The sequence below is a fragment of the Seriola aureovittata genome, chromosome 3 (genome assembly GCF_021018895.1).
Source record: "Seriola aureovittata isolate HTS-2021-v1 ecotype China chromosome 3, ASM2101889v1, whole genome shotgun sequence".
NCBI lineage: Eukaryota > Metazoa > Chordata > Actinopteri > Carangiformes > Carangidae > Seriola > Seriola aureovittata.
Window position 1 is genome coordinate 27,108,942 of NC_079366.1, and position 25,386 is coordinate 27,134,327.

Genomic DNA, 25,386 nt, shown 5'->3' on the forward strand with positions numbered 1-25,386 from the left:
CGCGCCCCCATGATGTCAGCTGTTTGTTTACATACTGTGGTTGTGTCTGGGGCACCAACTTGGCAGATAAGCAGGGTGGGAGTGTGTGTGTGGTGTGTTTATGTGTGTGTTTATGCGTGCGTGTGCGTGTGTGTGTGTGTGTGTGTGTGTGTGTGTGTGTGTGTGTGTGTGTGTGTGTGTGTGGATTGTGGGTGTTGAAGTGAGAGAGGACGGACATGCCAGACATGAAAGAGAGCATAAAAAATGTTCTGTTGAAAGTCAGTGGAATGGCCTTGGGAACGATGAGCTTGTCAACTTCATAGACTCTTCATTGTTGAGCAACTGATAATTGAGTGTATTCCTGTTTCTCTGTCCGTCTTTCTCTCTCTCTCTCTCTCTCTCTCTCTCTCTCTCTCTCTCTCTCTCTCACCCCAGCCAGAGGAAACTGCTGCATAATGATAACAGACTCGGAGACAATGGGTTCAACGGGCGTAAATACACATGCACAAACACACGCATGTTCACGCACAATACATACACACACGTTGTGTTGGTGAAGCTTGGGGGTCAGGGGTCCTGCCTGTGCTGCTGATAGTCTCCAGACCTTCTGAAATTATTTATCAAATATGGAACAATCCGGACATACCAGCCGCATTTCTGAGCTCTTTCCCCCCCCCTCAAAATGACCTGTTGGAATAAAGAATTATCCCTCTCCCTCCTTCCCTCCTCCTGCCCGGACCTTGTCTGCCTAGTGATAAGGTCAGATTGGGTTTATTTTGGGCTACTTGCAATACTGCAAAGAGTACCAAAGCCCTAAGGGTTTTCCCTTAAAAGCATTTTGTTGTGTTTTGGGGGGGTTTCTGTCCGTCTCAAGTGGTGAACAGGCTGAAGGAACAATTCCAAAAACCTGTCCTTTCTTTCTGAGAGATTTGACCTTGGCTGGCTTCATTACCTGCTACTGGTGATTCTTTTCTTCAGTCAATCAAAATATATCAAAAGGTTTTACATACAGTACATTTCTTGAAAATAGATAATCAGTGCAGTGCCTCATAGTCTCTCTAAAAGTGTTATTGTTTATCAATAAGGTTCTCATGTGCAATCAACTCATTATATCCATGATACTCTATTATACAGTCAATATGGCTTATTATTATGGTTTATTATTATTTCATTTTGCTATGGACAACATAAAAAAAACACATCAGGTACAATTTATTGTAATGTTGTATTAGACTGCATTAGTTGCAGCTAGCTCTGCTTAATAAACTGGCAGCTGAGTGTATATCCAATATGTTACAACTACCCTGCAACTGAAGCTCCTGTGACAATACGGACAGCCAACAAATAAATAATATTGCATTGATGCAAGGATGTAATGTATCAAGATGCGCCATGATGATGAATAATCTGTGAGGAAGATTTCTACCCCAAAGGCTTTTTTTGTACATTTTGCAAAACAAATTCACATTCTGCTCAACTGACGACATTTGATGACAACAGTATGTGACTTGATTGGCAGTTTGGGTTAAAGTCAGCTTTTTTATTATGTAATTTGATAAATAATATAATTTTGCTTTCCAAACATCACTGCAAATAGAGTAATGTTTTTACACTTTTGATTTGACTTTGTTCCTAGTCATTAAATTGCCAGTTCAATTGTGCTTGAGGAGCTTTATACAGTGTAACAGCAGTGTTCAGCTGTTGAGGACATAGTTATTCATGGCCAGATAGCTCCACTGTGTGTCAGAATACCTGAATAGCAGCAATCCAAAGGGCAATTTGTTTTAGAGAGGGCACATATATCACCACTAGAGGGGGCACCATGTTTGTGTTGTCAGATTTACTGTTGCTTCAACCGCTACAAGGAGACCGGAAACAGTTTCAAAGTGTACAACATCATTCCTATGGTCGTGTACAAAAATGAATTGAGGTGTTTGGGGGGGGGGGGGGGGGGCTCTCAGCTTTGTGCTATTTCCTGGTGAAAATGTCTTTTTGGTCGTAATAAATTATCTTTTGATGATTAAAAAAATAGTTAGAGTTACATCAATTATTACCTTTGTTTAATATATATATTTATTTTATTTTATTTTATTTTTTCTTGATGTTAGCTTATTATGTTAAACATTTTGTAAACAGGGTATGCACAGTAGGCTGTAGGTTCAGCCTTCACCTTTTTGGACTGGAATACTACTAACTACTACTTATAATAATAATAACAGTAATAATGATAATAATGACAATGATAATAATAATAATCATTATATAATAATAATAATGATAATTGTTATTGTTATTATTATTTGTTGTTGTTGTTATTATTAATGTTAATATAATGCATATTTAATCATATAAAATTGTAATAATAATTCACCGGTTCGGAATCATAAAACAGAGCTTTTATTTTGTAAACAAGCACCGGAAGTCCGTCTCTTCATTCTGTCAGCTTGCTACTGTCAATATTTGTAGCGGCGAAAACCTCCGAGCTGTCACGACGAGCGTCCGTCTGTCTCGGTACCTCAGCTTACTGTCATGCCATCCAGCTCCATACTTAACTTATGGAAATTCATCAATAATTAAATTGCTGTTTTGGGACTTTGTCAGAGTTGAACGGAGGCGAGATGTCTCTTTAAATTGCTCGGCTCTTGGTGGTCGTGCGGGCTGAAGAGAAGATTATCGTTTCCTGGCTGAGAATTTGACAGTTAGTTGTACCGCCCGGCTGTTGGCGTGGTGTTTTTGTTCAACTGCGACAGACCTCACAACATAAAGAGGTAAGTTAAGGACACTGAGTGGACGAGTCCAGTTTATGTTCAGTAAGGGTCACATGGCGTTACGTAGAAAAAACGCTGACTTTTCGTGTGTCGTTGTCCAGTAGCTTCATGTTAGACTTTAGGATGCTGTTGTCTGCTAATTGCTGCGTTGATGGACTACCGTTAATTTGTTTATGTAGCCTAGCTAGTTTCATTTCAGCAATACTTTTAAAACATACCCGATATCTGTGCTGCTTAAATGTTAAAAATTAATGTTAAATACACCAATTACCAGTTAATGGAGGCATTAACGTTAAGTGTATTGTGTAGACGGGTTTTTGTATATTTTCAAAACTAGGTTTGTAAACAACTACTTTAAACAAGTTTGACTAAGAAGTGGTTAACCAGCCGGATCATTGTGCAGCTAGCGTTCATTTATGTAACAAAACAAATATTAATTGTTGTGATGTTTCTTCCTATAACAGTACTCAAGATTATTTTATTTTTATATTTACTGCACGAACTATGTTATAATGTTTGTGAGAGCAAAACAAGACCATGCTGTGTCATTAGAGCATGTAGTATTAACGTCATCATCTTGTAACTAGTGAAGATTCACTGCTAGGAGAAACCAGGGTAGTAGCTAAACTACAATGGACAATTATTCCTTTGTAATGAGATCCCAAATCAGGGGTCATCTTGGGGCTTCAGAGGGTGTTTCCTGAAAAAGTGAAGTGTAGCTAAACGTAGGATTGGATTGTTTGAGGGTTTATGGCTTCTCATTTTCAGTACAGCAAGTTTGTGGGAAATAAGTATTTAACAGCACAAGTTAGTTTGTCTTTATTAAGTTATTTTATTTGCTTGTTGTGGATTACTGTGCCAGTGTTAGCTTATAAGCAAATTTTCATTTGTATTAATTTCCATATTGTTTGATATGAGTTTCATTTGATTATTTAAAGATTTACAATGGAGCATTACATTTTGCCTGTCTGAGATCTTCAGGCACAACTTTGCTCCAGAGGATATCAGTCTTGGTCATATTCCCCAGCACTACTTTAAGCCTAACTGAAAGCTAACATGCAGGAAGGCATTGAAGGAATAGAGAAGAAGAAACAGAGACTGTGAACGCAATGCAAGCATCTGGTTCATGTTGATACAGACCCTATTAGGTAGCTGCTTAGCTTAAATGAGTGTAGTTTGTGTTTTCCCCCTCTACTTTACGAAGGCTTTGGGGTAATTTATCTAAAGCCAGAGCCCACAGATGACTCAGCCGCTCTTTATGTCTGAGTCATATTACACAGGCACTGTCCTAAAGTTAGCCACAGTATTAGATCGTTTGCCAGTTAGTTTTGGTTTGATGAAGACTGATTCTCGGTGGCATTCCTTTCTTTGCCCGCTCCTTCCCACTGGTTTCATTTTTTATTTTCCCCCCTTTCATTCCTGCACTTTTTTTCTCTCCCTCTTTTTCTGCCTTTTTTTTTCTACTCACTGGAAAAGTCAAACTCCCTTGCTGGCTTTTAAACCCGCAACAGTGTTATACACACATTTTCACACTAAAATATCTCACACACATTCCTGTGTCATCTTTCCTCCCCTTTGTCATTTTATCCCTTTGTCCACCATTCAGGCTTTGATCTTTGTTGTGCTACCCGCTGTCTTTCTCTACCTTTCTCTGCACCCTCCCAGTGCCTTTTGTCACAGTCTATCTGCTCTAGCTATTTCTCTCATTACCACTCTGCTCTTATGCTCCCATGTCATTTTCCGTCTTTGTCTGTGCTCTGCCAGTGTCAGTGGTCAGGATACTGGACCTGATACAGCTCCCCGCCCTGCCCTGCCCTGCCCCGCCCCGCCCTTAGCAAACACCACCACTACATCCCAATCTCTGCTCCCTCAGAGTTTGATCCAGTTTAGATCACTGCGAGCAGCTTATCGGGCTCACACTACAGCTGAAGCGATTAGCTGATTACTTGATTGGTCGATCAACAGAAAATTACTCAACAATTTTGATCATTCATTTGATGAGTTTTGGAAGCCATAATAACCTAAATGTGATGGTCCCAACTTCTCCGATGTGAGGATTTACTGCTTTTCTCTGATTTTACATAGTTGTTTTTTGGGGTTTTTTTGTACTGATTGTTGGGACATCTTTGTCTTATTGCACTCTGCGATACACAAACAAATAATTGACAGATTGATTGTTCATGAAAATAATTGTAAGCTTCAGCTCTAGCTTACACATGCTTTTACATTTGCCTGTTTGTGTGTGTTTACCGCTGCTTACCGCTATGGAGTCACCCGGATACAGCCAAAAGAATTTCACTTGTATTTGTTTATATAATAACTCATTACCCATAAATGGAGGTTAAGAGGATGTGAGATACCAAAGGGATAACTAAGGCACCTCACTGCTGTTCAGGAGACATGTTTCACTCTCGAGTTTTGCTTCTAATTCACATCCTGTGGGCAGATCACTGACAATACCTGACACGCAAAGCTTGTGCCAGATGTGATGTGCTTCTCTTCTGCTGTCATTCAGGGTTGGGGCTGGTAAGATGTCACATGACGGTTCAGATGAGATTCTAGAGGGTTAGTGCTTCCTGTGCTGAATGAACAGCACTTTTCTGTCTCTTCCTGCACATGATTCCCACAGGATCAGAAGGAGGTTTCCTTCTATCTATTGGGGGATGTTCCCATCTTGCAGAGATTTGCCTATTCGTGGCTGTACAGGTCACTCAGATTCACATGGGGAGATCATACCTCAAGAATACATAGGATAGTGCAATGCCATAATGGCCAAGGCTAAACATGCTTTCTCAGCCTTCAGTGGAACAACAAGGCTCTTGAAATTGAAAGGCTTAAAATGATCTTGCAACCTATTCCAAGGCAAAACCCGCTTTCCAAATTTATAGTATGAATGGGCAATTGTAAGATGTAGTTTTTTTTTTTTGTTTTTTGTTTTTTTTTAAGATTAAGTGGATAGGATTATTAGCTAGAAATGTAGAAGGCACAGCTATAGAAGAATGTGTGTGGTGCTATCAGATATTTCTACAGTCTTTCAGTGGGAATAATTGTCAAGGAAAGCAAAGGAGGAGAGATAGCTTTGTGCATGGGTGTCCTCTGCTTGAATAAGGTGGGGGTTGGTATGTTCAGGAGGGGGAAAAGTGCTGCGCTAGGCTTCACTGAAATGCCATTTAAAGTGGAAGGGAGGATTTGAGGGAATTAAAGTGCAAACTGTTCCCTTCTCTACGCTCTTAGCTAAAGCCTCTTGACGTGCTATGAGGAAAGAAATGCTACTGTAATAGTGTGAAAGGGAGGCGTTTGTTTGCTTAGTCACAGATACTGGCTGTTGTTGCTGTGGAGTCAAAATATTTGTGGTCCTTGTTGCTGTTTGTTTGTTTTTTACTAATAACAGGGTCTACAAAGTGGTTTCAAAGCATGTTGTCAAATGTTCTCAGTTTAAAAAAAAAAAAAAAAAACTATCTATAGGATGTCAGGGTTGTGTCTGATAGCAGTGATAAACATCTCTGTGTCCACAGTTCAGTAGCCACATCCTCTTTTTTTAATCCTTGTCCCAAGAAAAGAGAGATAGTTAAATCCGTGAGTGAGCTTTCTTGATATCGGCTGCCTGTAATTTCACTTATCAAGCAATTTAAGATAATTCTACCATGGCCTGTATTGAAAATCTCCTAGGATACGAGTGTCAGAGGCTAATATGCAAATTGAAATGCGAGAACCCATTTACATGCACAGTCTAATGATTGGATAGACACGAAAGTGAAGATTACAACAGACTGACAGCAGAGAGCTAGCTGCTAACATAACTCTTATTACTGCTCCAGTGCAGCATAATGTAAACATTAATTAAATGCAGACACAACTGTAATGTAAAGCTTTGGAAATTGTCTTCAGCTGCTGCAGATACACCAGTTTCAGTATGACTGTGTGTTGTTCATATTTGCAGTAAACAGAGAAGGCTTGTCTGCTGGCATGGGCAACCAGAGCCATGGGCTGCTGTTATGCGCAATCATTTGTGTCGTTGCTATTATTGCCTGTTTATACTCTTCTCAGTCTGTCAGCCCCAAACTAAAAATCATTTAACTCTGACAGTAGGTTGCGCACAGCCCGAGGTGGAAGATGAAATGAAAGAATAAGATGTAGAGAATTAACGTAGTAATGTTGAACATGTTAACTGAGGAAAGCCTTAGTGGGAAAACATCTGACCTGTGCACATGTAAGAAAACTTACAAATTTCTAAATATGAAGACCTCACGCCCTTTTTACGAGGGGAGGTTTCTATGTGCATGTCTGCTGTCACGCCAACTTCCTGTCTGTTGAGTACATACAGCCACAGCTTCCCTTTCTGTCATCTCCTGCTGCACTTTTCAGTCGCATTAATTAGTAACTACACCACTGTAGTCCTGTCCCTGGCCAACTACATCGGAAGACTAATTCAAACTTTCACCGGGTTACAAACTGCAAGTATTTTTTTCATGCAAGACCAGGCACAGGAGGATTCAGGATATACTGTAAAGTTACAAGACCGGATCACAGAGCAGAAGCTAAAGGTTGGTGCACTTTCTGATGTGTGGAGACTCTAGCGGAGGTTGTTGTTGTCATAGAACAGATTAACTCACTTAACCCATGCGGTGAATAGACTAATCATTTATAAAATCCTACCACTTTCTAAAATCTTACCTTCAATGTCCACTTTTGTCTAGTAACTCTCGTTGCATAACTGAAGAACTAAAGAAATGAAATGTTACATTTCTTCCTGGTGATGAATCTGTGTGTGCTCCTTGATGTCACAATGTCATGACATGCGCCCTCGCCAGCCAACACATTGGAAAGTACTTCAAATCAATTTCTCGTCTTTTTTTTTCTTCACCTGTTTGTTCTCACATGGAAGTCAGATGTAAGGTGAAAATTGAAGTGATCGGTGGCATTCAGTAAGACAGGATCTTATAGTAACACAAACATTGATTAGTTAGAAGCACCTGTTGTCTTCAGGCTGAAACCACATTACGTTTACTGTAATTTTGGGCAAAGCGGTGCTTGGCAGACTTCATAAGAATTTTATTTTCAATGAGAGAAAATAAACAGCATATAACAAATATTTTGGAAACATTGTCATAGTGATAAATCTCCCAGTAAATGATGCCTTCATAGAGGTATAAACATGAAACATTACTTGCCAGCGGACTTAGCACCAAAAGTAGTTAAGCTTGTGAGCTGTGGTTTACGCTGATTATCTGCACTGTAAGAGCACATCTCTGACCAATCAGATTGCTCAGTTTAAGATGCCTCTTACATAATCTTTGTGATGGCAGTTTCCGAAAGTTAAACTGCTGGAGACTTTCTAACAAACATGACCACGAGATAAAGCCGATGAAATGAGGCTGTTCTCTCCGCTCTCGTCATCTACATCACCTGCTGTTAAACTGTGATATTTTTCTTCACTTTGACAATGCTGGGTCAGTTCAGGTATGTTGCTTTTGTGTGTGTTTTTGTCACTCTGTAGTATTGTTTTGTACCATCTGTGCTCTGAATGTGTCTGCGCCATAGCATGCTAACAGGGTCTGTCTTTTGTTCGTTAAGCTTGTGTGTTCAAATGCATTGCTTTGTGTGTTTGGGTGCTTTGTTTTTTTTTTTTTTTTCAATTTATGCTCTGTAAATCTCAGTGAGTGTCTGAGCAGCAGGGCAGCTGCTGTAGATTAGTTGGATTACAGGTGGCTGAGATTAACCAAGAGAGTGTCTGTCAAAGACTTACTGCTTTTATTACTACACTCTATCAACTGCCACCACCACTGTCACTGCCACTCTCTTTCCTGGTACCACTTCTAACTACTAGCTACTACTAATACTGTAACTGCTTAAAGTAAAATATAATTACTGTTACTGCAGCTGCTCCTGATTCCACTGTTTCTGTTACTGTTATTACTTCAACACTTGGTTAATTGTGCTGCTTTTACGATGCTACTGGTACTGCTACTCTATTAGCTACTGCATCTACAGCTACTACTGCATATAATGTTATCATTTACTGTTGCTTTACCTACTGCTTCTAATGCTAAGATATTACTACCCACTGTTGCTTGTGCTACAATTCAGCCTGTCACTGCTGTTACCAGTAGCACTAGTGTGCTAGATGTTGCTACTAAACAGTGTCTCTGTCAGACTGCAACAATCAAAAGAAAATTAATTTGCAACAATTATAGTGGCTCGAATATTATTTGGTTTGTTGATCAGACAAAACAAACCATTTGATGAACCACCTGGGCTCTAGGGCATTGTGATGGTCTTTTTCAGTTTTTCTAAAGTTTTACAGACCAGACGATTAATTAAGAAAGTAATCGGCAGATCAGTTGATCACAAAAGTAAGCATTAGTTGCAGCATTAGCCTCTGCTACAGAAATATATTATTCTGCTGACCCACCTCCTAACCATTTTACACAAAATCCACAACTATTTATTATCATTATGCTTATGTTAGCCTTCCTAGTTGGTGATGGTGTGTTGGGCATCCTGTTGGCTGACAGGTGAAGTTTCTGGACCTGCAAGACTTCACTCCATATATCTGAAATCATGATGTGTGTCTTCTGGTATTGTATAGACCCCTTCCTGCCAGCATGTACTGACCAGAGACTTTGTGCAGTTTAAGGAGCTTATTAAAATACTGATAAATAATATCTTATTGTTTTTCTCTCTGTGTCTTTCAGTCATGTCCCGTAGGAGTTCTCGCCTGGTGTCCGGTGGCTACTACAACTCAGATGAAGAATCTGACTCGAGTAGCGTGACAAACATATCCTACCGTGAAAACCCTGTCAAGTACGTAATTGTGTGTGTGCTCATGTGTCTGAATCTTGGATACTGGTCAGCGAGTCTGATTTGCAAACTATAATGTTAAGCAATCTTCATCTTTCCTCTAATGCCCCTCTCTCCTCCTTTGTGTGTTTGTGTGTGTGTGCTGTTGATTTTCTTAAGGGTTTTCAAGAAAAAGGCAGGGACCCGTAAGGCTGGCTCCCGTACCTCCAGCAGAGCCGACAGCAATGCTAGTTCACCCAGCCCCGAGACGCCCGTCACTGAAGGCATATCTGATGGTAAAAACAAGCACAACATCACAACATCTGCTCAAGAGTACTGATGAGATCATTTCCTGTCAACACAAAAGTAATAATAATAGCATGTAGCATGTGTTTCAGGGACAGAGCAGAGCAGAGCTGAAAGCTGCTTTTCTCTGTTTTATACTGTTGTACATTTTGAGTATTGGACTGTTGGTTTTGCAAAAACGACCAGTTTGAAGATTTTGTGTGTTTTGGCCACGATTGCTCTTAACAAAGCAGAACCTATTTGTAACCCTGCGTCACTTGTTGGATACAGTACGTTTGCTGGTTGTGACCAGTTCAACGAAAGATTTTTTTTTTTTTACTTGTTTTAATTTGAATACTATTAAGAGGCTTGAAGAGGTAAAGTTATCTGTAATTCACAGGAAAATGCAGAGTTTGGAGGAAAGTCTTAAAAAGCCTGAAAAAATCTTGCAGTGCATCAGAATTATCTTACGACACCCTGGGTTTTCTCAGGACCCCACATTGGGAACAACTGGACTAAATGATTAATAATTGAATAAAAAAGATTATTGAGGTTTAATTAAAATTCAAATAATCATTTGTTGCAGCCCTTTTCCAGAGGATGAAAGAGTCTAATAATATAATTGAGAATTGGACCTGCTAGTCTTTGCTTAATGATACACCATTAAAATCAAAATAGAATATGTATTTGCTTTCAGAGAGGAGGTCTTACTCCTTTTAGTGTTAAAAAAAAAAAAAAAAAAAAAAAAGTATTTATTCACAGCTGACTGTTTATTTTTGTTTCTCTCTGTCCTCGTCTTTTTCCGCCTCTCAGGCCTGATTCCTCCCTCGAGCACCCAGACTCAGCCGATCATGAGGACCGTACCCTATGTCTCCACCACAGCCACCCCTCGGCCCGCCCTGACCCCATCATCGAGCCGGAGTCAGACGCCCACATGCTGCCCCTTAGCGCCTCCGGAGAAGAGCTCTTTCACTGGGCTCTACAGCTCCAGCAGGCCAGGATTACACCTGAGGCCCAACCACAAGGAGCTGACTCAGAGTGGAGTGGACAGCTCCGGGTACTCGTCCTCTGAGGGGACTTACAAGAAGCCCACAGTTGCCACCAGCGCTAACAGCAGAATGAGCAGTAACAATGGGGCTCCCAGTCCTGGATACAGAAGCAGAATCAGCAGTGCCTTCTTTAGTTTGAAGGGTGAGTACTAAAGTGTATTGGTGTGTGTGTGTTTTAATGTGTCTTTGCATGACTCATCATCATCTCATTGTTTCATATATTTCTGCAGACTCTGCCTCATCGACGGCTGTGGCAGCAGAGTCAAAAATAATGACAGCTTTAGGTATGTTGTTGTTGTATGTGTTTAAGTTTGTCTTTGTGTATACTTGCATGCATATGAGGATGTATAGTACACTCATGCTTATGGTTGTTTTAAGTGGATTTGTACAGTACATGTTCACATACATACAGCTTCCACATGCCAGTAGGTCTGTGTTTTCACAATCGCTGCATATGACTTGGCTCCAGCTTTCGAAATCCCTGCAAAACGACTTTTCTTCCTGTCCATACAGCTAATACGTCATTCAGCAGTCGCATGAAGAAAGCTTGTGGTCTGTTTCTCCTCCTCCTCCTCCTACTTCTATGTAAGTGGCATAAACTTTTTAACAGATTCAACACATTTTCACATTCAGGAGACAACTCATTATCCCCTCGGACGTGTGGAGTGTTTGGTTATACTTTGCTTTCATTGTTAAAGTCTTGTTTTCCATGTTTCTTTGTCAGAAAGAACAATTTAAAGGAAATATACCTGAATATTTAATGATCACTTTGGAGAATTCAATGACCAGACTATGTTTGACGTGACATTCACAAACTCAAAGCAAGATTTCTTGAGCTTTGATTGCTCCTCTCTAGTTTTGTTTATATTTGTGTATATTTTATATTTTAAATGTGTTTTTGTAGAGCGCTAATGAAAGTCCTACCACACCCACCGTCCTGAATGCATCTTACATTAGTAGCACCTGGGGTTTCCCCCAGGAAGATGGTTAGAATAGATGGTAGCGTCTGACTCACAGCAGCACTGCTTGGCTGCCTCTGCTCGCGTGCCCAGTTTTTCCTCACCCAATCCCGTTGCAGAGTGATTGAATGAGTCACTGAAAATGTCATTACAAGTTTCACATGACGGGGCTTTTGATGTTAGGAGGTAGAGGGAGTCAGGTGATGTTAGCTTTGTGTAGACTGTGTCTGCTGTTCTTAAGGCGCCATTCCTCCTGTTTTCTCCAGGTATTTGGTTCCTCCTTCCCTTGTTGACCTCTTTCATCTCCCGCATGAGTGTCACAAAGACCCCGCCACAGACAAAACCCAAGACTCGACCTGTTGTCCCTGCCCCCCCCCCTCCTCAACCCAACATCGTGCATCATGCACCTGTGGTGGTAGGGCTCGACTGCAGATCATCTGTGTGGCACTGGTTGTGTGTGTGTGTGTGTGTGTGTGTGTGTGTGTGTGTGTGTGTCTGCATACGTTTCGTAGTGTCATCAAATGATTTCATCTTAGCTACTGATGAATTCAGAACCATCCTGTATTTAGACTGGTCCTTAGTCCACATTTGAGACAACATTAAATCAGCAATTGCAAACAGACAGAAGACAAAAGAAAGACTACAATAACAACTATAATGTTTCATGCAGAGATTCTTCTGTCAAACACCTTTTTATTTGGAGATTGTTGCTGTGAGATTGTTGGTGACCTCAATAGTAACGAGTCCTTTTGTCCCACCAGGATCCTGCTGTTGTTTCTGCTGCTGTAGAAGCGAAGATGCAGCATGTTTTGGTAAGAACAAGATCATCAGCAATTTTGCAAAGTCAAATTTTATAGCGGTGTTCTGAATTTTCCAAATTCACTAGAACAGTTTTTTTTTTTTTTTTAAATCAAATATGAGGCAGCTTAATATAACAAAAATGGCAGATAATGTTGATCTGTTTTTTGCAACTGTAACCCAGATGTGTGTGTTTGGTTGCAGACGGAGCTGCAGCTGAAGCAAGACCAGCTTCTCTCCCAGGTGAGAGAATCTCTCTCTGTTCCCCCCCAGCAAATGTGTTGTGAAATGTCCTGTCTGGTGAATTCAGGACGGTGGTGAGGATGAAAATTAAGCTGTGCTACAGTAGCATCTAGTGGTGGTGATGGAGAACTGCAGAGATTTTATTACCATCTGTGTTTTGTTCTGTTTAACTTTATAATTTCATAAATATTCCTCAATTAAAAGCACATAGGTGCACACCACTGCCAGTACTCAACAATCTTTTCAAACTTTTTGTTACATACTTTAAATCTCACTTCCTTAGTTAAATTGGTTTGATGTTCTTATAAACCTTTGAATTTGAGCAAAAATTGTATCCATGGTAAAAAGTATCATCGGCCCGTGGTTCCCATTAAATCTGTCCATGTAATTTAATATCAAGGAACTTAAATAGGACTCAACTTTTCCCTGTGACCCCCATTCCGTCCTGACACCACCACATCTTTCTCTCTCAGGTGCAGGAGCGAGTAAAGCAGGACATGCACGGTGTGAAAGCGAGGCTAGACGTCATGGACTCGGACAGTCGGCTGCGCCTGGAGCAGGAGGTTGCCGGACTGGGCCGACAGATGGCGGAATATCAGACTGACAGCCGCTCTTCTGCTGCCAGCCTCGGCCTCAGGATCCAAGCTTTGGAGGCCCAAAATGCTAAGGTAAAAGTTCTGGTAGAGATGACTCAAGATTTTTTGAAAGGAAAGACAGAGACATGCCTTAATCCTCCCTTTTGTTCTTGTTATCTTCTTCGGCTGACCTGATTCCTTGAGACTGTGTGACTATAATGTGACTGCCTCTGTCTTGTAGCTGGCCCAGGAACTGTCATCTATCCAGCTGGTGCCTCCTCCAGCCCCCTGTCCTGACCCCAGCACTGCCCCTGTCCAGAACCATCTAACCCCAGAGCTGCAACAGGCTATGGAGAAATGGCTCACTGACCGCATCAAGGTCAGTGCAGAGACCCTGTGGATGGTCTCTATGACGACCCAAACATAATCACAGTACATAGATGTCTTTTATTGTGACCCTGATTTCCTGTGTCATGTGGTGGTCTCTATTGCTTTTGGATTAGACTTCTGAATAATGTGTTTTATATGACCCAATTTCATTTTAATGTGTTTGTGTTCGTGTATATTTTATGTTTATTTATGTCAGTACAAATCAGTACTTATGGTATGTGCTGTGTGTGAATGTGAATCAGGAGCAGGATGCACTCAGGCTCGGTGACAAAGGCAGCATCACAGACTTTGGACGTCCCGTGGCTGACAAAATGGCCGACTTCGCCTTGGAGACTCAAGGTCAGAACATCACAAATACTGTGCTGCAGGTTTAATTAAAGCAAATAAAACGGCAGTACAGCAGCAGTTAATTTGTCCACTGGTAAATCTTCAAAATGATTGTTGCCTATTTGACATTGTGTGTCTGTGTGCAGGTGCCAGTGTGATCAGCACCAGGTGTTCGGAGACGTATCGTATTCGTTCAGCGTGTGTGACCCTGTTCGGTTTCCCCCTGTGGTATCCGTCTGAAAGCCCACGCACTGTTATCCAGGTATCATCATCATCATCATCATCATCATCATCCCCTCCTTCACTATTTTCTTTGTCATAATCAACTCAGTAGGTAAACATTATTACCCAGTTTCATTTTTCCTGATTGCGTCTCCTCCCTCCCTCCCAGGGTTACCCAGTGATGCTCCCAGGGAAATGTTGGGCGTTCCACGGCGTCCAGGGAACTCTTGTCATCTCTCTCTCTCACCCCATAAGAATAACTCATGTGACGCTGGACCACCTGCCACGCTACAACTCCCCCACCGGCCGTATCGACTCCGCGCCCAAAGACTTTGAAGTCTACGTGAGTGCTCCCGTTACAGAAATGCAGTATGGCATTTCATGACCTTTTTGCTAACCAAGCTGCCTGAACTGTTCAATTTACAGATACATTGAGCGGTTGTAATAATACCCACATCAGATTAAGCAGCTTTAAAAAATTCCAACCACAACTGCCAGCAAACGTTGTAATTTGAGTTCTTATGACCTTTATTTCTCGGAGTATATCATTTAATATCTAACATCTTGTAAAAGATTGACTGCCTGCTGAATACAGATGCATTTTATTGTTGTTATTAATGCATAATTGAAATTTGACAAGTTTTCATAGACTTTCAGCATCATATTGAATTTGGCTCCAGGCTTACTGCTTTTTGTTTTCGTCTAAATATTTGTGATTGAAATGTAAAGTCACTTCTGACTCGAGTAGACACCAGTCTGACGCTGTGATTTCTCTCTCTTTCTCAGGGAATGAAAAACGACACGGAAGAAGGAACGCTGCTGGGGTCATTCACCTACGATGAGGACGGAGAGCCGACGCAGACCTTTAAGCTGCCTGTAAGTTCAAATGATCAAATCTAAATAGACAATGATATGACACCATGATATTTAGAGAAAGACAGAGCATGACCCACTTACTTCCTGTTCTATATAAAAAGTGTGAGGTCACATAAAGTGTTTTTGCTCTTGTTGAGTCTTGAATGTCAGCATGCGCTCATTTTGACATCTGTTTTCTCTTTATGCGTGCACTCTTGAATTTTATGTCTCTGTATTTTCTTGTTCCCTCTCTTGTCCCGTGCCCCCACCACCCTCCTGAAGGACCCCAGTGACCAGGTTTATAGAGTTGTGGAGCTGCGTGTCCTCAGTAACTGGGGTCATGTCAAATACACGTGTCTTTACCGCTTCCGTGTGCACGGAAAGATCGCTGCCACATGAGACCCACTGAGCGCGACGCGACGTCTCATTCCATCACATCCGAAAGTTCATGTGTAATGTTTGGCCCTGACTCCTGTGTGTCAGCTGGTTTTGCTGTGTTTTGGACTGCTTAATGTTAAAGTGACAGAAATCATCGGAGTATTTTTATGCACAAGTTGAAGTGCACACTTGGCTTTGAATAAGTGTACAGAATGAAGTGTTTCAAAAAACCAAAAATCTACCTAGTAAAATCATTTGGGAGCAGAGAGTTCTGGAAACTTTATGCTTTCAGTCTTATGAGCGTGCCACAAAATAATTTTGAAACTTTTTGTTGTTTTAATTATTATTGCTATTTATAAGGTATTTCCTGCTTCACATCTGTACAGCGCACAGTCCCACCGGGTAAAACACATTTCTTCACATTTTGCCAATGAGAAGCTGCAGAGTGTTAAACACAGTCGTCAGTGGTATCCAAACAAATGAAAGAGCGAAGGAATTTCTCTTTCACTTTCCTGACCAGATCTGCACACATGGTCCTGGGATTTGAACCAACAGCAACTGGTTGTAATCACGCATGTCAAGGCTTCCTGTCACAGCACACAAGTGAAGTTAAAAAAGCTTCTGTCTAAATTTCTCTGTCCATTTTTCGACACAAAGAATTTCAATTAGAGCTGTAATTAACAATTATTTTCATTATCGACTAATCTACCAGTTATATTCTAAATTAATAGATGAACCATTTTGTCTATAGAATTTCAAAAAAATAGTTAAAATGCCCATAAAATATCCCAGAGCCCTAGCTGGCGTCCTCAGGTGTTATTTTTGTCCGACCATCAGTCTAAAATACAAAGATATTCAGTTTATTCTCATGACAACAAAGAAAAGTATTAAATCTTGACATTTGAGAAGCAGAAACCGTCAAATTTTTTGCTTAAAAAAAATGATTATTTGATTATCTGAATAGTTGCCTATGAATTTCCTGTTGATGAACTAATCAACTAATCGTTGCAGCTCTAACCTCAATATTTAATATTTTTTACAATTTTAAGATCTGGTTAATAAAGTTCCCAGTCGGTTGCCTGTTACCTGAACTGGCTGAAACAGCGTCATCTTTCATCTTTCTTCTGATTTATAGATGTTGCTGATTATTTATACAGGAGGCAGCAGTGAATGTTTTTAATCAGTTTTGTTTCTTATTGGCAAGTTAAATGTAATGATCCTACAGAAAGGAAAATATGCAGCTTGGTAAAATTTCATTTGTTTTCTCTTTTAGCCAGTTTGGACTCATCAGTTTTGATTTTATTACTAGTACTTGAATACTTGAAAACCTCTTCGAAAGGCGTCATGTTGATTCCATGATGTCTGTCTTTCTGCTTTCTTGTACATAATACTTTTGCATTTTGTATGAGCTTCTCAACCAGGAAAGAAAAAGTGTTATTTATTTGTAAAATGAGAATATGAATTTTTTAATTCATGTGTTATGTCTGTTTTGTAGGATCGGCTTGTCAAGACTGTTTAATTACTTTCCAACATGCTAGACACGTGTACAATCATCAGTCTACCATTTAAAATATCTGCTCACGTAATGACACAACTGCACATGAGAGTGTGTACGTCATTGTCATTCAGTCATTACTCATGTATTCTTTGTTGTTGTTTGGTGGAGAAAATATTAGACAGTTCTTCTTATGAAGTGCACTAGAGGTGAATCCAGGTAAAATCCATCATTTCTCACTCATTTCTTAAAAGGAGGTGTAGAAAAGAGAGATGGATGATAGAGGACGAGTCCAAATAATTGTCATTTGGATCATTACATGGGGAATTACAACCCAGTATCAGGAATTATATATTAGTTACAGTATTTTATATAGGATATACACTCAGTTGGCATTTACACCTAGCTGAAACTGGTGTGGTCTAACCCAACAGCCCTGCAATAGATCCTCCTTCATGAAGTTTATAATGTTCAGTTTTGTTTCAGAGCTGTTGATTCAACCGTGTGATCATTTCAGAGGTTGTTAAACAGTAGTGCATTGTACAGAGAGGCGTTGAGCTGTTCTGTTATTTAGCCTGCCCTCATTGATATAGAATTTGTTGATAAAATGAAAACCTGGTATTTTAACCCAATACAATTACACTGCATCAGAGACTACATCCTCCAAAATGAACAATCAGCCTCTGAAACAAAACTGAACATTCTGACCTTCATGAAGGAGGATTTATTGCAGGACTGTTGTATTAGACTGCATCAGTTTCAGCTAGGTGTGCCAAGTAAACTTCCAACTGAGTGTACATTGGTGGTATTTTTAACTTTTCTTTGAAGAGTGGACAAAAACATTTTGATATGATTTGTGCTGGTAACATGAATTAATCATTGTAGTGCATTGTGTTTTGTATTTAAATTGGTGATTGTATTTCATACAAGGATTTCTGTACAGTTTTATTGTTTTTATTTACAATTACTGCTTGAATATCTTGATTATGTATGACCATGAATCATGATTTGCTTAAAAATCTGTAGGACTTCCTCCTGGTTGAAGCACTTTTACTTAATACATTAAATTTAATATTAATTGGCTGTTGAGATGCATATCATTTCAAATGTGCATTATTATACACAATACAATATATAATGTGATTTAAACATTTTTTTAAAGATTTTTCTTTCAATTATATTAGCTAAAAAAAAATGTATCATCATATTTTAAAGCTGTTGAACAGCCTGTGCAGCATCTTTGTGTACATGTGCTCTTTCCTAACACACAATGCAAACAATGTAATTCTTGTGTGTAAAGCCATATGAACAATGTGGAGAAAAATGCTAATGTTAATCGGAGTCATTTAGATCAGTCTTCTCCACACAGTTCTAATGATATATGGGTAATTGTTCTCAATTTAAAAAAAAAAAAACCCAAGTGACAAGTGATATTTTTAAGAAGTTTATTGCTAGTACTGACAATTGTTTTTTCCTTTAATTAAACTGTCATTTGTCAGATACCTCCTGAGTATTTGACAATCAATGCCTATTTGCAAGCCAAACTTTGATGTTTATCTGATTTATTAAATAAAACATTGTTAAATATTTCTTGTGTTTCTTGTTTTATGAGTCCTATTTTCAGTGTACAGTGAACACTATGACAGTATAGTTAAAAACTACTACATTTCTAAATAATCAAAATCTGGGTGCTTGTTCTGGACCATGATTCATGTTTAATCTTAGTTTCTTTAATATATTGTTTTTATCACAAAATATCATCCAGTTTCCCATATTTAAGAATCAAAGATACATATAAAGATATCCAGAAGTTTCAATTTGAAGTAGCAATCTCAGTGATCTGTTCCGATAGCTTTGGCGACCACTATGGCCATGAATGGTAATTGCACGTTTGTTTTTGAACCACACTCCTGGCACTATCTTTGTGTTACTGACTCCAGTTCCTTGTGATTTGCAGGTGAGTCATACCAGACATAGGCTCAGTTATGATTGCATTACCTCATTTAGCGATAGTGATTTAAAAGATACTTATTTAAATGAAAATCTTCCACTTTAACTACCCCTTCATTTTTTTATTTTTACTTTTCAGTGTTCTCGATGTAATTAAAATCATCTGTGTGCACTATAAATTGACAACATCATGTAATTTTAATATGAGACGTGAGTGTATTTCCATCCCCCATCCAGATTAGAATCCAGCTCTTTTATTACATTTGGCTATGTTGTACATGTCATGAAGGTCAGGCTGCTCTAAACTGTAGCCACAGCTTTTGGCTCTGTAGAGCCGCTGTGACATCTCATCTTGGGCAGCTGCTTGGTGCATGTGAGATAACACAGAGGCTGAACAAAACAGATCATGGAGAGAGCTGTGTAGGTCACACAGGTGAGGGCAGAGAAGGGACTATGACAGGGAGCAAACTGCCTCAGCAGGTATTCTGTGAATGAGGGCAGGTAGTAGATGTTGACCAGCACAAATGAAGTGAGCACTATCCTGAAAGCTCGTTTTTTCACTGGATGAACTTCCTTCTTGCTGGGGCCTTTGCGGAGGGACCTGAGGATGCTGCAGGCTGATATGATCGCTGTGGCACTACTTAGGACCACAGATACCACTGTCCACTTGAACACCCTGGAGACTTTCATCAGATAGCAACAAGAAGGAGTTACAGCATTCACCATCAGGCACAGTGACGGCCTCAGCTTGGGATCCTTGAGCTGGAGGAATACCAGCGGGTGGCAGACTGCCACGTAGTTGTCCAAACTCAAAATGCAGAGGAACATTGGCCCTCCTGCTAGATTTAAACTCCAAGCTACGAAGTTACCAGCTATTGTTCATGATCATTCGTCCTGTGTTGTTGGGGTTGATGGTTCCGTTACATTCGGAGTTTTCTATCACTGTGGTTGATTCACTGTGTGTGTTGATTTTCTGAGTTAAATATCTGTCAAAAGAGAGGATAGTTTGACAACATGCAACTTTTTTTTTTACATTTCTTATTTTTATTTTAAATCCGCAATGATTTTTTTAAATTTATTTTGTAAATAATATATATCAGTCAGCTGATATGGAGCAACATTAGAATTAATTTGGATGCATGCAGCATATAAATATGTAAAATATGTATAAATATATCATGAAAATGATGAGGAATCAACAATGCTGCGCTACGCAGCAGCCGACAGGAGACTCAATGCTGCGCTACGCAGTAACCGGCGGGAGGGGCAATGTTGCACTACACAGAATCCGGTATAAATGGGTTAAAACCTAAAAAAACATCATTGTATAGTAAGCCAAAAAATGTCAAAAAAAGTCATAGAACAGTAAGCCAAAAATTTTATAAAAATGTCATAGTATACTAAGACACAAAAACATTACAATGTATTAAGGCAAAAAAAGGTCATGTATAAAAATGGTTAAAATGTCATAAAAACGTCATAGTATAGTACGGCATTAAATGTCATAAAAACGTCATATTATAGTATGTCATAAAAACGACATAGTACAGTATGGCATAAAAAGTCATAAAAAGGACAGTATAGTAAGGCAAAAAAAGTCATAAAAACTACATAGTATAGTAAGGCAAAAAAAGTCATAAAAACGACATAGTATAGTAAGGCATAAAAAGTCATAAAAAACGAAATAGTATAGTAAGAAATAAAATAATCATAAAAACGTCATAGTATAGTAAGGTATAAAAATGTCATAAAAACGTCGTAGTATAGAGGGGATAAAACCTAAAAAAATGTTATAGTATATTAAGGCTTAAAATGTCACAGTATAGTATGGCATAAAAACCTCAGAAAACGTCATAGTATAGTAAGGCATAAAAAGTCATAAAAACGTCATAGTATAGTAAGGTTTTAAATGTCATACTATAATAAGGCATAAAAAGTCACAGTATAGTATGGCATAAAAACCTCAGAAAATGTCATAGTATAGTAAGGCATGAAAAGTCATAAAAAGTCACAGCATAGTATGGCATTAAAACCTCAGAAAATGTCATAGTATAGTAAGGCATAAAAAGTCATAAAAACGTCATAGTATAGTAAGGCATAAAAAGTCATATAAAGTCATAGTATAGTAAGGTTTTAAATGTCATACTATAATAAGGCATAAAAAGTCACAGTATAGTATGGCATAAAAACCTCAGAAAACGTCATAGTATTGTGAGGCATAAAAAGTCATAAAAACGACATAGTATAGTAAGGCATAAAAACCTCAAAAAATGTCATAGTATATTAAGGCTTAAAAACGTCATAGTATAATAAGGCATAAAAAGTCATAAAAACGAAATAGTATAGTGAGGCATAAAAGTCATAAAAACGACATAGTATAGTAAGGCATAAAAAGTCATAGTAGAGTAAGGCATAAAAATGTCATAAAAACGTCATAGTATAGAGGGGATAAAAACTTAAAAAAATGTTATAGTATATTAAGGCTTAAAATGTCACAGTATAGTATGGCATAAAAACCTCAGAAAACGTCATAGTATAGTAAAGCATAAAAAGTCATAAAAACTCATAGTATAGTAAGGTTTTAAATGTCATACTATAATAAGGCATAAAAAGTCACAGCATTGTATGGCATAAAAACCTCAGAAAACGTCATAGTATAGTAAGGCTTAAAATGTCATACTATAGTAAGGCATAAAAACCTCAAAAAATGTCATAGTACAGTATGGCATAAAAAGTCATAAAAACGACAAAGTATAGTAAGGCATAAAAAGTCATAGTATAGTATTCATAAAAGGTCATAGTATAGTAAGGCATAAAAAGTCATAAAAACGACAAAGTATAGTAAGGCATAAAAAGTCATAGTATAGTAAGCATAAAAAGTCACAGCATTGTATGGCATAAAAACCTCAGAAAACGTCATAGTATAGTAAGGCTTAAAATGTCATACTATAGTAAGGCATAAAAACCTCAAAAAATGTCATAGTACAGTATGGCATAAAAAGTCATAAAAACGACAAAGTATAGTAAGGCATAAAAAGTCATAGTATAGTATTCATAAAAGGTCATAGTATAGTAAGGCATAAAAAGTCATAAAAACGAAATAGTATAGTAAGGCAAAAAAAGTCATAAAAAGTCATAAAAACGTCATAGTATAGTAAGGCATAAAATGTCATAAAAACGTCGTAGTATAGAGGGGATAAAAACCTAAAAAAATGTTATAGTATATTAAGGCTTAAAATGTCACAGTATAGTATGGCATAAAAACCTCAGAAAACGTCATAGTATAGTAAGGCATAAAAAGTCATAAAAACGTCATAGTATAGTAAGGTTTTAAATGTCATACTATAATAAGGCATAAAAAGTCACAGTATAGTATGGCATAAAAACCTCAGAAAACGTCATAGTATAGTAAGGCATGAAAAGTCATAAAAAGTCACAGCATAGTATGGCATTAAAACCTCAGAAAATGTCATAGTATAGTAAGGCATAAAAAGTCATAAAAACGTCATAGTATAGTAAGGCATAAAAAGTCATATAAAGTCATAGTATAGTAAGGTTTTAAATGTCATACTATAATAAGGCATAAAAAGTCACAGTATAGTATGGCATAAAAACCTCAGAAAACGTCATAGTATTGTGAGGCATAAAAAGTCATAAAAACGACATAGTATAGTAAGGCATAAAAACCTCAAAAAATGTCATAGTATATTAAGGCTTAAAAACGTCATAGTATAATAAGGCATAAAAAGTCATAAAAACGAAATAGTATAGTGAGGCATAAAAGTCATAAAAACGACATAGTATAGTAAGGCATAAAAAGTCATAGTAGAGTAAGGCATAAAAATGTCATAAAAACGTCATAGTATAGAGGGGATAAAAACTTAAAAAAATGTTATAGTATATTAAGGCTTAAAATGTCACAGTATAGTATGGCATAAAAACCTCAGAAAACGTCATAGTATAGTAAAGCATAAAAAGTCATAAAAACTCATAGTATAGTAAGGTTTTAAATGTCATACTATAATAAGGCATAAAAAGTCACAGCATTGTATGGCATAAAAACCTCAGAAAACGTCATAGTATAGTAAGGCTTAAAATGTCATACTATAGTAAGGCATAAAAACCTCAAAAAATGTCATAGTACAGTATGGCATAAAATGTCATAAAAACGACAAAGTATAGTAAGGCATAAAAAGTCATAGTATAGTATTCATAAAAGGTCATAGTATAGTAAGGCATAAAAAGTCATAAAAACGACAAAGTATAGTAAGGCATAAAAAGTCATAGTATAGTAAGGCATAAAAAGTCATAAAAACGACATAATATAGTAAGGCATAAAAAGGACATAGTATAGTAAGGCATAAAAAGGACATGGTATAGTAAGGCAAAAAAAGTCATGAAAACGACATAGTATAGTCTGGCATAAAAACCTCAGAAAACGTCATAGTATAGTAAGGCATAAAAAGTCATAAAAACGTCATAGTATAGTAAGGCATAAAAAGTCATAGTATAGTAAGGTTTTAAATGTCATACTATAATAAGGCATAAAAGGTCACAGTATAGTATGCCATAAAAACCTCAGAAAACGTCATAGTATAGTAAGGCATAAAAGTCATAAAAACGACATAGTATAGTATGGCATAAAATGTCATAAAAACGACAATGTATAGTAAGGCATAAAAAGTCATAAAAACATCATAGTATAGAGGGGATAAAAACCTAAAAAAAAAATACAATTTAAGCCTTATTATACTATGTCATTTTTATGACTTTTTATGCCTTATTATACTATGACGTTTTTATGACTTTTTATGCCTTATTATACTATGTCGTTTTTATGCCTTACGATACTATATCGTTTTTATGACTTTTTATACCTTAATATAGTAAGGCATAAAAAGTCATAAAAACATCATAGTATAATAAGGCATAAAAAGTCATAAAAATGACGTAGTATAGTAAGGCTTAAAATGTCATACTATAGTAAGGCATAAAAAGTCATAAAAACGACATAGCATAGTAAGGCATAAAAACCTCAAAAAACGTCATAGTATAGTATGGCATAAAGAGTCATAAAAACTTCATAGTATAATAAGGAATAAAAAATCATTAAAATGACGTAGTATAGTAAGGCTTAAAATGTCATACTATAGTAAGGCATAAAAAGTCATAAAAACGACATAATATAGTAAGGCATAAAAAGGACATAGTATAGTAAGGCAAAAAAAGTCATGAAAACGACATAGTATAGTAAGGCATAAAAAGTCATAAAAACGACATAGTATAGTAAGGCATAAAAAGTCATAAAAAGGACATAGTATAGTAAGGCAAAAAATGTCATAAAAACGATAAAGTATAGTAAGGCATAAAAGGTCATAGTATAGTAAGGCATAAAAAGTCATAAAAATGACATAGTATAGTAAGGCATAAAAAGTCATAGTATAGTAAGGCATAAAAAGTCATAAAAACATCATAGTATAGAGGGGATAAAAACCTAAAAAAAAAAAATACAATTTAAGCCTTATTATACTATGTCATTTTTATGACTTTTTATGCCTTATTATACTATGACGTTTTTATGACTTTTTATGCCTTATTATACTATGTCGTTTTTATGCCTTACGATACTATATCGTTTTTATGACTTTTTATACCTTAATATAGTAAGGCATAAAAACCTCAAAAAAACATCATAGTATAGTATGGCATAAAAAGTCATAAAAACATCATAGTACAATAAGGCATAAAAAGTCATAAAAACAACATAGCATAGTAAGGCATAAAAACCTCAAAAAACGTCATAGTATAGTAAGGCATAAAAAGTCATTGTATAGTATTCATAAAAGGTCATAGTATAGTAAGGCATAAAAAGTCATAAAAACGACATAATATAGTAAGGCATAAAAACCTCAAAAAACTTCATAGTATAGTATGGCATAAAGAGTCATAAAAACTTCATAGTATAATAAGGAGTAAAAAGTCATTAAAATGACGTAGTATAGTAAGGCTTAAAATGTCATACTATAGTAAGGCATAAAAAGTCATAAAAACGACATAATATAGTAAGGCATAAAGAGGACATAGTATAGTAAGGCAAAAAAAGTCATGAAAACGACATAGTATAGTAAGGCATAAAAAGTCATAAAAACGACATAGTTTAGTAAGGCATAAAAAGTCATAGTATAATAAGGAATAAAAAGTCATAGTATAGTAAGGCATAAAAAGTCATAAAAAGTCATAAAAACGACATAGTATAGTAAGGCATAAAAAGTCATAAAAACGACATAATATAGTAAGGCATAAAGAGGACATAGTATAGTAAGGCAAAAAAAG

At 37.5% G+C, this 25,386-nt stretch overlaps 1 protein-coding gene across 3 annotated transcripts; it reads left to right on the forward strand.

Moving 5' to 3' along the window:
* The first annotated feature begins 2,452 nt into the window (after positions 1 to 2,452).
* LOC130166685 (SUN domain-containing protein 1-like) lies at positions 2,453 to 18,690 on the forward strand. 3 transcript variants are annotated; one of them, XM_056372392.1, is made up of 16 exons: positions 2,453 to 2,747; positions 9,443 to 9,551; positions 9,708 to 9,823; positions 10,626 to 11,003; positions 11,092 to 11,145; positions 11,375 to 11,446; positions 12,087 to 12,235; positions 12,582 to 12,632; positions 12,823 to 12,861; positions 13,335 to 13,529; positions 13,678 to 13,815; positions 14,069 to 14,165; positions 14,300 to 14,415; positions 14,545 to 14,718; positions 15,162 to 15,251; positions 15,513 to 18,690. In XM_056372392.1, the coding sequence occupies exons 2-16, from the start codon at positions 9,445 to 9,447 to the stop codon at positions 15,627 to 15,629; spliced, it is 1,893 nt and encodes a 630-aa protein (XP_056228367.1). In that variant the 5' UTR covers positions 2,453 to 2,747; positions 9,443 to 9,444; the 3' UTR covers positions 15,630 to 18,690. The 3 variants fall into 3 exon arrangements, with proteins under 3 accessions (XP_056228367.1, XP_056228369.1, XP_056228368.1); XM_056372393.1 differs by lacking the exon at positions 2,453 to 2,747 and adding an exon at positions 7,035 to 7,291; XM_056372394.1 differs by lacking the exon at positions 11,092 to 11,145.
* Positions 18,691 to 25,386: the final 6,696 nt, after the last annotated feature.

Bases quoted from the DNA above. Each gene is read 5' to 3' on its own strand.
- LOC130166685 (XM_056372392.1), top strand. From the start codon at position 9,445: ATGTCCCGTAGGAGTTCTCGCCTGGTGTCCGGTGGCTACTACAACTCA. The intron at 12,633-12,822 runs GTAAGAACAAGA...GTTTGGTTGCAG, and splicing joins CGAAGATGCAGCATGTTTTG to ACGGAGCTGCAGCTGAAGCA. The intron at 14,719-15,161 runs GTGAGTGCTCCC...TCTCTTTCTCAG, and splicing joins CCAAAGACTTTGAAGTCTAC to GGAATGAAAAACGACACGGA.